This window comes from Cottoperca gobio, chromosome 8 (genome assembly GCF_900634415.1).
Source record: "Cottoperca gobio chromosome 8, fCotGob3.1, whole genome shotgun sequence".
Lineage (NCBI taxonomy): Eukaryota > Metazoa > Chordata > Actinopteri > Perciformes > Bovichtidae > Cottoperca > Cottoperca gobio.
The window spans coordinates 11,478,642-11,491,388 of record NC_041362.1 but is presented as its reverse complement, the minus strand read 5'-3'; the positions used below and the strand labels follow the sequence as shown (position 1 = coordinate 11,491,388).

At 39.8% G+C, this 12,747-nt stretch overlaps 1 protein-coding gene across 1 annotated transcript in view; it reads right to left on the bottom strand.

Annotated features, from left to right (window-relative positions):
* Positions 1-12,207, bottom strand: part of pitpnc1a (phosphatidylinositol transfer protein cytoplasmic 1a) — a 44,191-nt gene extending 31,984 nt beyond the window's left edge. Inside the window, exon 1 of the mRNA XM_029437712.1 lies at positions 11,819-12,207. Coding sequence (XP_029293572.1) covers positions 11,819-11,866 — 48 coding nt within the window. The 5' untranslated portion in view covers positions 11,867-12,207. The remainder of the gene's footprint in view (positions 1-11,818) is intronic.
* Between the last annotated feature and the right edge of the window lie 540 nt (positions 12,208-12,747).

The window sequence follows — 12,747 nt, the reverse complement described above, 5'->3', positions numbered from 1 at the left end:
AGTTTGTGGAAATACAAAAGGACATACAACGTGAAGAATGGCATAATCACCTCGAGGATTTATATTTGTTTTGAATGGGTGGTTTAAAAAACAAAGTGTCATGTAAAGTCATTTAAATAACTTAAACAACTCTTTTAGCACATCCTTATGAGTTAAATCAACAATGTTCATGATTACACATGGAAGGAAAAATAGGTCCACGTCCACTTGATGGAAATGATGTCCTTGTGTGGTCGTGTGTTTCTTAAAGATATTAATTACTTTAGCGCCTCAAAAAGAAAGAAAAAGGTTTTTTCTGATGGTGTACCTGTCTAGTTGATATGGGGGTGTTAAAATACAGAAAAGGCACACAGCACACAGACACACTCACCACAACTTATAAAATCCCTGAAAACCCACATTAATACATACAAACTCAGACCATCTGGTGTGTTAAATGATGTTCTATTGTCATGTTGAAACACTGAACGTTTGTAGTCACTGCCCTATTTTCAACGGCTGTTCACCAGATTTTCAAGCTCTTTCAAAACACATTAAAAAGATGCGTGAATATTTGAATTACAATAACTTAATGTGAGATGAATGCCCTTCAGCCATCTCTCTTCCTCTGTTTCCAAAGAATCTGACTCTCAAAAAACACACACACACACACACACGCACACACACACACACACACACACACACACACACACACACACACACACACACACACACAGACATTTTTAATCAGTTGTGATATTCTGATGTTCCTATAGCAACCAGGGCCACTTGTACCTGTTATTCTGGTTTGTACACCGTGTATGTGTGAACACATGCATCCCACATCCACAAACTGTAGAAGGATATGGACGTTTGTGTGGGTGTGTGTCATGGTCGATTCATTAAACTCGCTATATGCTGTATCGCTGCAGGCTTCACGATTTACCAAGAGCAGGGCAGTTAAACTGTGAGGCAGCCCGTTGACATGCTATGGCATTGACACAGTATCTATAGAGTCGCTTCAGGGTAATGACACATGCAGACATTCACATGTTACTGTAATTGCATTTGTGAGGGCCAGTATGGGAGATGATTGGGTTTATCCCATTGGAGGGGAAAGTCTCCTAATTACACTTTGAAATAAAACTTTCAAAGGATCAGACGATAATAATTTGGCTCATGAACTGTATCGGTTGAATCTCTTGCTTTGAGTTGCTAAAGGAAATATTTGTATTAGTGGCAAACATATTAGTTCACCACAACTCAACAGAATAAGAGTGCTATAATGATTTGTGTCTGCATCTGTGTGAATTAACGGATAGGGGTATAATGCATGTGTCAGCTAGGAAGCAGTGTCACGTTCAATCAACTACAATGCGGAGAAAGAGAAATCAGGAAATCAATTACACCCCGGTGACAGTGTAACAACTGCAAAACAAACAGAACATGGATTTATCAACATAAATGGATGGGACAATGACACGATGGGTAGCGATTTTAAGTGCCTAGAAGAGTAATTTATTTTCTTATTACTTTGCTACATGGAGCACTTGTTGTAGTACTATGTTTTAATGTACTCCCAAGCGCCGGCCCCTTTGCGAGCCTGTGCAACCTGCGTTCATTTTGGTTGGTTTCCCATTTTAACACGATATTGAATATGAGAGCAAAATGGATGTCCTGTTGCAAACACATTTGGGGGAATCAATGTCATTTAAAAAAAAGCCAATATCACTCCCAATTATCATATAATGAGTCATCACATATGCAATACATAACCAATCAGATTGCACAATGATACATTGTGATCACATTATAGTGTGACATGTCCAGCTGCTCCCCTTCTCAGGCTGCATCTTTCCTACCACCTGTCCCATAACTCTACTGACACATTCACAATGTGTCAGCACAGCTTCTATTCTCAGTAGCCATTGTTTCTCCTTGTTTTGACAGGATGTTGACAGTAAGTAAGGTTTAGGAGGACAGGAAGAGAGGAGGTGGGGTACAGGGAGAAATGGAGGGACAAGCGATTAAGAGTTTCCAGTTCTGATAAAGTGAATGATGATAACGTCCGATTAAACTGGTGGGAGTGCAGCGTGCATGTAGCCCCCAAACATTAAACTCAAATGTGACTCGCATCTCTGATCATTGGTACTTGAGTCCAAGGAAGTTTGACATGCTTACATTTAACCGTCCACGCTACAACAAAGAATATACAAGCTTAACTAATCTGTCCAGTGCTACAAACTCAGGTTATGTGGACAAGCTTAAAATGTTTTAGGAGCCCACTATTTAAACAAGCAGTTAATCAGGTATGAACGTAATGTAATGCTGAACAGATGTGTAACCCGTGTTGACAGTGCTTCAACGTCTACATCTTTACTGTCTAAATCTGAATCCAAATTATTTTCTATATAATCCAAGTCAGCCTTTCAGTCTTTGTGCTAAACTAAGCTACCCGGCTTCTGAATCCAACGAGTGGTATCAATATCATCCAACTCAGCAAAAGAGCGAATGAGAGTATTTCACCATATGTGGAATTATTCCTTTGAAAAGTGTCTCGGAAATGTATCCTGTAAAAGGTCAGCCGTCAATATAAGCAAAACTGCTGTATTTATGACATATAACTGTCAGCAAGGAGATTAAAGTGTGTCTTAATATTGTTAAGATTGCAGATTTAGATTTCAGTCAGTTAATCCTTATCTGCCATGGTACAACAAACAAACTGAACTATGAAGGCAAGAGTTGTCATCTGTAGTTTAGAAGTAGTTCAAACCAATAGGAATCTTTAAAAGTGAACCATAAAAAGGTACATTTTTACCAGGAACTAATCAATCCTGGGACTGTAAATCCACACAATGTCATCAAAATGTTACTTTTGTCTGAAACGACTATATTTTTACGTTCAAGTGACAAATCCCTCCAGCGGGCGCAGTAATTATGAGGGGAGCAAAAGAGGAAATAAGGAGATGTTATTGTAGAGCAGCAAAGTCTGTGTACGGAGGTTGGGGTCGATGGATTGGGGGCCAACAAAATATTGGACTTTAACACGGGAGACAGCTGTCCAGTTCCTGTTTCAAACTGACAGTCAATGTTTGGTAATCTTTAACGATCGTTCCCAGAACCTTAGCCAAGTGTTCATTACTGTAGCCATGACAACTAAGGTCCCCTAACCTCAGCAAACCATAACAACATTTTCTGTCGCTTAATATGAAAAGACATTTCTATGGTGGTTTTACTGTGTTTTTCTGTAAAGTAGGGCAATTAGGGGTGTTAGTAATGTGTTACTATACGTTTGTAGTAATATGTAATGTTTAGAAGGACTTGACATTATGTATAAGGGAATATTAAAGAAAGAAATGTCCTCACATTGTCCAGGTACAAGCAAAGCGAGCAGCGCTGATCTGAGATCAAATATCCTCACTTTGCCTCTATTTCAGCAGCATTCTGATGGTGCACACATAAATAACATCTATGAGGCTGCTTCTTACTGGAATTAAAGTGGTTTACCCAGGTTCTTAAGAAGTGTCAGTACAGTGTGTGTGTGTGTGTGTGTGTGTGTGTGTGTGTGTGTGTGTGTGTGTGTGTGTGTGTGTGTGTGTGTGGGTGTGTGTGTGTGTGCGTGCGTGCAGGGGACCATTACAAATGTGACACTGCTTCTCTAACCCCACAGGACCCCCGTGCTGCAATGTGTGGAGTTTCAAACACAGAGCCAGAGGCAGCAGTAACAGGGCACAACAGATGTCAAGCAATGTTATAATGCGGGCTGCGGGCAGAGTTACTGGCGTGATTACAGATGCGAGTTCATTTTCAAGTGAATGTATGGTGGATCTGTGTGTGTGTCGTTTTGTGCACTGCTGTGCTGTTTCTGAAAGACATTGTTCACAAATATAGCTTTCTGGTCACTGCAGCTTATGTACTTTCCCCAACAATCATGCATCAGTTTATGCATTTTTCATTGTTGTTTCAACTGGTTTATCTCATTGGTGATCCTCTTGTCCCTTATTTAACATTGATTTATTACTTTTAAATCAAAAATTGTATTGGTTAGGCCTCGGACCAACAGTTGCTGGCTCCCTGACGATTCCTCTCTAGAATCTTAATTGTCAATAAATAAAAAAAGATCCCACACCCTGGTTTGCTGTTATTTTGCTTAACAGCTGTAAAACCCCAGCATTAGGGGTGCAGTGATGTTGTTGTTAACAGTGCTTGTGGAATTCTATTTCTCAATATTGTATCATATTGTCTTTAGTTCCCTGTTAAAAAATAAGAGGGTATAGCTAATAAATGGATGGATATCAATCAAAATTGATATCCTCCCCTATTTCTCAGTCTTCCGCTCTTAATTGTCAGGTACAGATTTAGATAATGAAAAATAAACTAAGGAGAAGAAAATAATTATATAGTGCCTTGGTACAAATATTCCTCCACTGGATAATTTGTCAATCAAGCTTTCTTAAAGTTCTACACCAGGGGTGTCAAACATGTTTTGATCTTAAAGTAAAATACTGTTCCAGATACCTGTGACAAAATGTTTTGTGCCTTCGTAGATCTGTAAGTTGTAACACACACGTGTAAATGATAAACTAATACTATTGTTGAAATTGCACCTTTTTTTCATAAGAAATGTCAGGTTGTTCATAATGTTTTGTAAAAAGATTGTCGTTATTTACAGGTTATTATGCTGTGATTTTACTGGTCCGGCCCACTAGAGATCAAAGTGTGCTGTATGTGGCCCCTGAACTAAAATGAGTTTGACACCCCTGTTCTACACTCTCTGGCTCTGTGTGTGTGTTTGAGGCTGCTCGATGTGTTTCTTAACCATGTCATTGACTTGCTTTGGTCATTTGTGCGCCAGTTGCTGCATCTTTGCATCTGTGTTTGTTGTTTGGCTCTGGCACATAACCCGATTAATCACCCTGTCTTTGTGTCTGCCCTTTATTGATCGTGTGCCTTTAAATAATGATAGGTCTACTGTGTTCCCGTCAGTATTTAAGGTTGCATCATGCCTAACTAGGCTAAATATCATGTTTAAATGTTTGTGCTTGTGTAATGGTGGCACATGCACGGACTCTCTCTCTCCCCTCTCACCTGTCCACTTGTCACTCCGGTTCCCACAACCTCCAGTCACCTGACCAACTGTTCCTGCACAACTGCTCTTAATTTAGTCCTTAGCTCGCTATTATAAATAGAAAACTGTTGACCCTAGACCTGTACCAGATCATTAATGCCACGCTGTCTCAGTAAATTGCCTCATAAACTTTACTCTGCCTGCCGTATCTACATGTGAAACTGAGCCTTGCAGCGTCCTTGAACGTCCGTGGCTCTATCGCCCCTTCTTTCCCTGTGACTATTTCAGACATGTCTACTCTGGAATGTATGTGATTTACTCCACCACGCTCTGTTTAAAGAAAAGGCTACAAAAGTTGCGTATGTTTTACCAAGATTACGTAAGTGTTGCTTTGATTAGAGGAACCTGCATGTCCGATGCAGCTCCTGGCGGGCAGGTGAAAAGAAGCAGCTGGCAACACTATTTGTCATGAAGGCAATGCATGTCTGTCTACAAGAGGGCTGTATCGAACCAAAGACTGCAGTTCTACCTACTCTTCAACCAATCAATTGGTCGATGGGGGAAAAAAAAGGTCCGTCTCTTACACTATATTAACTAAATCGACCACAGTGCGCTGTGCACTCTACCTGGTCTAAATAAACATAAAAAGCTATTTGCAGTATATTCAATTATTTTGAACTTAATTATGTTATAGTTAAATGATACGACCTGCCGAAGCAGTTATATTATGAACAAAACAATTAGTATATTTATTTGACCCAACATATTGAAACATGCCAATTCTCATATGTTCACACTCAAAGCCTTTTTTTTTTTTTATATTCACGCAGAGCCACCCGACCTGTTATGCGAGCCAATCCACAGCGCCCAACCTGCAAAAATATGCATTAATCAACCAATCAGGACCCGCATACCGCCAACGGAGCTCCTACAGCTGGAGCAGTCCAGAGCACTCTCTTAATCCTCAGCCACAGTAGCGCTTTAAAGTTATTATTTTCTATTGAATAACAGCAAAATAAGTAACTCTTCATTAAAGACATGAACTCTGACAAACACACACACGTCCCTCCCACCCCCGAGAATAATGGATTGAGAAGCGTGTTTCGCTTTATAACAGTAACAAGATTGTCCAACTAAAGCAAATTTGGTCGGAGAAGAGCATATCGACCAACCAATCGACCGACCGACCAGAAGGTGTCAGCTCTAGTCTGAACCCTCCCCGTGGCCATCAGCAAAGAAGGCAGTGATAATGAATCATAATTTAAGGGAAATACAAATTTTGGGAAAACAGAGAAAAAAACATGACAGAAGAATGACGCATAAGAGTTGCCCGGCTAAACTCCAACCACAAGCATTGGAACTAACAGACATGGCCCTATACAAAACAAGTGCTACAGTTTTAAACTGCATTACACAATTCATTTACTGGCTAAATCAAGTTGGCGAAGTTATTGCCTTTCAAATCTGTAGTTGTGTAGTTGAAAAAGCTTGCAAGGTATAAAGTCTGCAGGTTAAAATGTGAAGAGACAGAAAGACAGAGACACAAACTGTTAAGAAGAGTCAGACAGACCAAAGATACACAGCAGACATCCAGTGCATGTAAGGGTATGCCAGCTCTCTCTCTCTCTCTCTCTCTCTCTCTCTCTCTCTCTCTCTCTCTCTCTCTCTCTCTCTCTCTCTCTCTCTCTCTCACACACACACACACACACACACACACACACCACACACACACACACACACAGTGATGTAGCACTTTAAAATGATTATTTAGGAGCTTGGATACAAACCATATTGCATTGATTGTCTGCAATTGCTAATAGTTCCCCGAAAGATTAGCCGAGACAACCACAATGTAATGCACTGATGAATGTAATGCCAATGTTGCAGGATTACAACATATTGTATTACAGAGAAAACAGGAACAGTCTGACTCAGAAAGAAAGGTTCTCAGCTGTAGAAGCGCAGAAAATGAGCTTTATTAGAGAAGCCATAATCTTAGGCAAGGTTTGTGATTGCAACCTCGAAAATACCACTAGGGTTTCAACCATCTCCACAGCGATGACTCATTCAGTGCTGTCCTACGAATGTAGTAATGGTATGCTATCCGGATAAAAAACAAAAATGATTGATCTCTATCAGTAACAACCGGAGTCGGAACGTAACAAAGCCATATAGAACCGACTGTCCCACAGAGAGCAACTAATACAACTTGTGACATAAAACAAAACATAAAGTACAGAAGGAATTACCAAAGTGGTGGCAGAGAACCAATCCATTGTACTCTTGTCATGCATTTTCTTTCTCCTTTCATTTAATATTTGAATCCACCCGGCAACATTGTAAGATTTATTAACAGAGCAAAGAAGGTGTTCTTGTTCCCTTTAACTCATTCTCCAAAGCTCGTTACTCAGGAGCCCATCAAGCAAGCGTAATTCAACTGCTGCTTAGGTGCAGAAAAGACACTCTTCGCTCTTTTACCAGTGAATGGTTAATTAATTGCAGAGGAAACTGCGTGGTAATTGATGAGGCAGTGAAAGCTCTGCTCAGCTTATTCTGAAAATGAATGTGAGAAGGAATCTTCCATAGCTTTATGTGATAGTTGATTTACGGGGTACTGAAGATATCATGAGAAAACAATCTTGTGTAGTAATGTATCTCTATGGGGCAACTAGTTGCAGTGTACTAGCTTTGAGGCATATTAGAAAAAGATGCATAGAATAACAATAATCAAATAGAAGCAACTAAAATAGAGAACGCTTGACAACAGACATATTCAAGTTACAGTAGGAGCAGTACACCAAACCAGAGAAGTAGAGTGTAATACATTTTGTTAAACTAAGACTTAAAGGAATCTTGGGAAATACGCTTATTTGTTTTCTTACTGGGATGACAATATCGATAGCAGTCTTTATAGTAAATAGCCTACGTAGTCAGAGCTAGCAGCTGGCTAGCTTAGCTTAGCTTATTTTAGAAACTGGAAACAGCTAGTGTGTCTCGGTCCAAAGGGAACACAATCCACCTACCAGCACATCTAAAACTCACCATCTTGTTTGTTTAATCAGTACAAAAACCAACATGGAAAGAAATTAGACAAATTGACGTGTTACGTGGGGACATGTGCCACACTATTTTGTGGGTGGGAGCGTTGCCAGGTAACCATTGGAGACTCTAGGAAAGTTACTGCTCCCGATATAGCGCGTTTATTAGTGTCTCAGTATGCATCTCAGTATGCAGGGACACAAACAAACGTATGGAAGACTGACCTTACACTGACTGGATGATGTCACCTCAATCAAAACAAGTGTCCGTCTCTCATGCTGCAGGAGAAGCGGTGGCTTCGTACAATCAGCCCAAACTTCACTCAGAAATACAAAGAAGAAGAGGGAAATAGAGAAAGCTTTGTACATGTCTTTAGTATTTTGCTCAATGAAGTCCCTATCTAATTAGATTTCTTTAGGATTGACATATTTTCATCGTTTTTTGAAGTTCCTGGCTTGTTGGTTCCAAGCTAACAAAGACATCCAACACAACTAGAAATGAATGTGACAATGAATGATGTGAAGTGACATGTTTTGACGGACTGCTAGACTTTTGTTTTCTTCCTGTGGCTACAACTTGACTGACATGATCACAAAGGATGTCAACAAAGAATGGGTTTGTGTTTGCTTTGTTGACTTTGTGACAGATACGTCCCCTGGCCTCACTAATCATAGTAAAGTGTCTGAAATGTTTTCTGATCAAAGGCAGGTTATTTTTAATGAGACTCAACTTGGACACGATGTACTAACTGTACAACAGAGACAAAAAAAAACTTTTCAATTTAACTGTGATGGATAATGTAGCTCTGAGAACACACTGAACCTGCACTGAATATTTTGACCTCATATTAGGTAAAGGAATGGTTTGCTATGCAGTGTAGCTCCAGAAAGCATATCCACTTACACTTACGTACACACTACATTTGGGGGGAAAGAAGATACAGATACACTTGAGCATCGCAATATTATGTTTTGATTCTCAAAAACAATATAGAATTTTTTAATTAATAGTTACCATGCAAAGATTCAAGGCAGACAGTGGTTCATCTTCTTTTATTTCAGATGTTATGCATATATGTTGGTGTGTTCTTTATACTCTTTATTACATTTTAATAAATCACAATTTACCGCCTTGCTTACGGTATCACAATATATCGCAATATACAGAATTGTGACCCCTGTATGATGATATGTTTCCTATTACCAAATTCTTGAAAATTCCCATCCCTACACTACACTAGACACAATCTAAAGTGACTGTGGAAATGTAATCCCCTCATCAACTGCATCATATGCCTATTTCACAAATAACATTCCTATGTTGTATGCATGTAACATTATAGAGTTAAATGTAGGGCATTACCAAATAGTTTGGAGCTTCGAAGCTCGATTCATAACGTTGACGTTCAAATTCCAAACCAACATCTAATGCTGTGCAGCTTTCTATTTTTGTTCCATTTCTACAGCAGCTATTCTTCAGTTACATCATTTTTTTGTAATAGTCACTTGAATTGCACTTATACGATGGGGAGATCATCATGACAGCATCTCCGTATCTCAGCAGTGCTTGAACTCAATCGCCTCATGAAGAAGCCTGTTGAATACTGTTGGTGATACAATTCCTAGGTTGTCTAGTCATGTTCTTGTGCAACAAAGCTGTCTACTTCACTAACATACTGATATTTATCTGAAAAGGAGCCTTTTTCCCTCATGCTGCAATGACTTTTGAGGAGATTCGGATTTGTGACTGTTATGATGTGTTGAGTGAGCAATGCATACGATTTAACCTTGACACCAAAGCACTGAATTAATTATTTCCCATCATGTATAATGTATCCTTTATACTGACTGTGAGATTAAGATGTCTTTTATGAAACAATGGCGCACATAGCAGTACAATGTGTACCAGTCCAGATGACAGCACCACTGAAAGTGTCAAAATGTCACTGGTTGCTGCTGCGTTGAATTAGGAAATGGCAGAAACCTATATGTTTTACTTTAGGTTTGCATCTGTTTCAGAAGGACAGAGATCCATTTAAAATAACTGTTTTGTCATTTCCACTCGAGTTAAGAGTTCATATATGTTTTAACTCTTCTGAGATTATAGCAGTCTCACACACACACACACACACATACACACACACACACACACACACACACACACACACACACACACACACACACACACACACACAGTGATGACTCTATGACTTATGTGACTTTGTGTGTGCAGGCGTGTACTTGCATGGAGCAAAAATGAATAGATTACAAATGTTCTTGCGTCAAGTCAATAACAGGTCAATAGATCCGGTTGGACCCCGTCATTATTATTACAACAGCAGCTGTGATAGCCTTCAGCTGGCCAAAAAAGGACAACAGTGTCTTCCATCACCACTGGAGCGAAGCAAAGGAGAAGAACCAATCAGCCTTAGGACATGGTGTGATAAAGCAGCATCCTGGTAATTATAAATATGAAACTCGCAGAAACAAAGCGGGAAGACCGAGCAAGATAAGGATCAATACACTTCAAGAGAGGCTGTTTAAGTCCGCTCTCTAATGAAATGTACAGATTTCCTCCTCACCGAACCTAAGAACACAACAAATGAAGGGGCTTAGCTCGACTGCAGTGAAGGATTGAATCTTCACAAACAACACAGCTGACTAAGATACAATTTAATAGTAGGGACTCTCTGGACCTCTATGATAACACACTTATTAAGTGCACTGACTCCAGTAGTAGTGGCAGTATCATGTCACATCATAAATTGGCTTAAATGGCATGTAAAACCTTTGTGACACAGTGAATCTCAATAAAACACTTCAGCTGGAACATCTGTTGTTTAGGTGCAGACATGAAACACATAGAAAGGTAAAACTACAGCGGGTAAAGAAGAGACAGGAGTGGAACCAAGCGAAGAATCAAATAAATACAGTCACAACTAAGCTGAGCACTGAATGTTGCATCTTATTTGCATCCTAAATTGCCAGAACACAGCAACATTACTTGATTTTGAGGCTGTTTTCTGTGTCACTGTGACCCCGGGCCATGCCAGCCAGCAGATGCTTCTCTCCCTCATACTTTTATTTCACACTACACATCTGCAAACACAAATACTGTGCGTGCATGTGTCTCTACAGATACAACGTGATAAGAAATGTGCATTAAACCTGCATTTTTGTCATCTAGCTCTGAGACAGAGTAATAGAGAATGCATGCACCAATTCCTGCATTCACAAAATTACACAGTAACAACACATTAGTCCTCATAATGTGTGAAGATATATTAATACAAATGCAGTCGTGTTTGGAGGAGAAGAAACTGAAAATTAGCTGGGAACACAGATAGAAAGCCATTTGTGTCTACACACATGACTTTTAACCACCAAGCAAGCATGCAATCACAATCCAAAAAACCCAAAAGTAAAATATATGCATGATTTGTCCGTCACTACAAATAATAACACAATTCCCATCACAATCTTTTAAATGACATGGCTTCTCTTGAAGACAAAACAGTAGGCTTAAAAAGAGACGACAGCAGCTCCACCCGGCGGTGGAGTGTGCTTTGGTGCAAAATGATAATCGCATCACTGGCAACTTTGCAATAATCGTTTCCACAGTAAATCAACCAAAACGTGCTGATCTGCAACTATGTGGCTGTTATACACACATTGATGATGGAAGAGCAGACACAAAGCAAGTCAATAACAAGTCAGGAACAACTTCACCTACCTCCTCCACTGTAAGAGGCATGCAGATGCGGTACTCCTTCATCAGCATAGTCCCTGCACAATGGTGATGGCAACACGGAGGAAGATGTACGGTGGTCTGGCTTCAGTCTTGGGGGCGATGATGCAAGTCAGTTATTTATTAGAAATAATTTGTCCGAAACAAGAGTACTGAGTTTGACAAATTCACTAAATCCTTCCCCACTTCTGCACCTGCATCAGCAGCTCCTTCTGCAACCGCTCCGCTTTGCCCACGTGAGTCTCTACACACCAGAGGCTTGTACTACGAAGCGAGTTCAACATACCCAGGATATCTGTGTGTTATCTGGCTTAACTAACCCTAACAACCACGATCACGCTAAACGGTCCTACGAAGCGAAGGTGGTTATCAACTCGCTGAGTGAACCCAGGGTTTCTCAATCTGGCTATGAGCGCGTTCACACTAAAGGGGCGGGGGTTGCAGCATATGACCAATCACAAATATGGACACGTGTGCTGTCAGCGGAGCGTCATATTTTACAAATGAAGAGTAAACTACTTTAATAGACAAACACAAGGAAGTTAAACACATAGCCCAGGGTAAAAGTAACACACTTTAAACGGTCAAATTAAGGAAAGACAGCTGGCAAAAAATTATCCGACATGTGTGAATGTGTAAATTTATAGATATATGATATCACTGCCCTTCTAGGGCACAAGTAGATCTGAATATTATTACATGTGTGTATGCCATTAAACGAAGGTGTTGTTTTAAATGTATGTAGATGCTTCATTCATCCTATTGGGGAAAGTATGACGTGTATGATAATACTTTAGTATTATTCTTTCCGCTGCAACTCCGGCGGTGTAAAACGAACGTGGGAGCAAATTATTATTATTTTTTAAACATAATTCAAAGCGGTAAGCAGACTTTCTTTCATATATTGATAATCA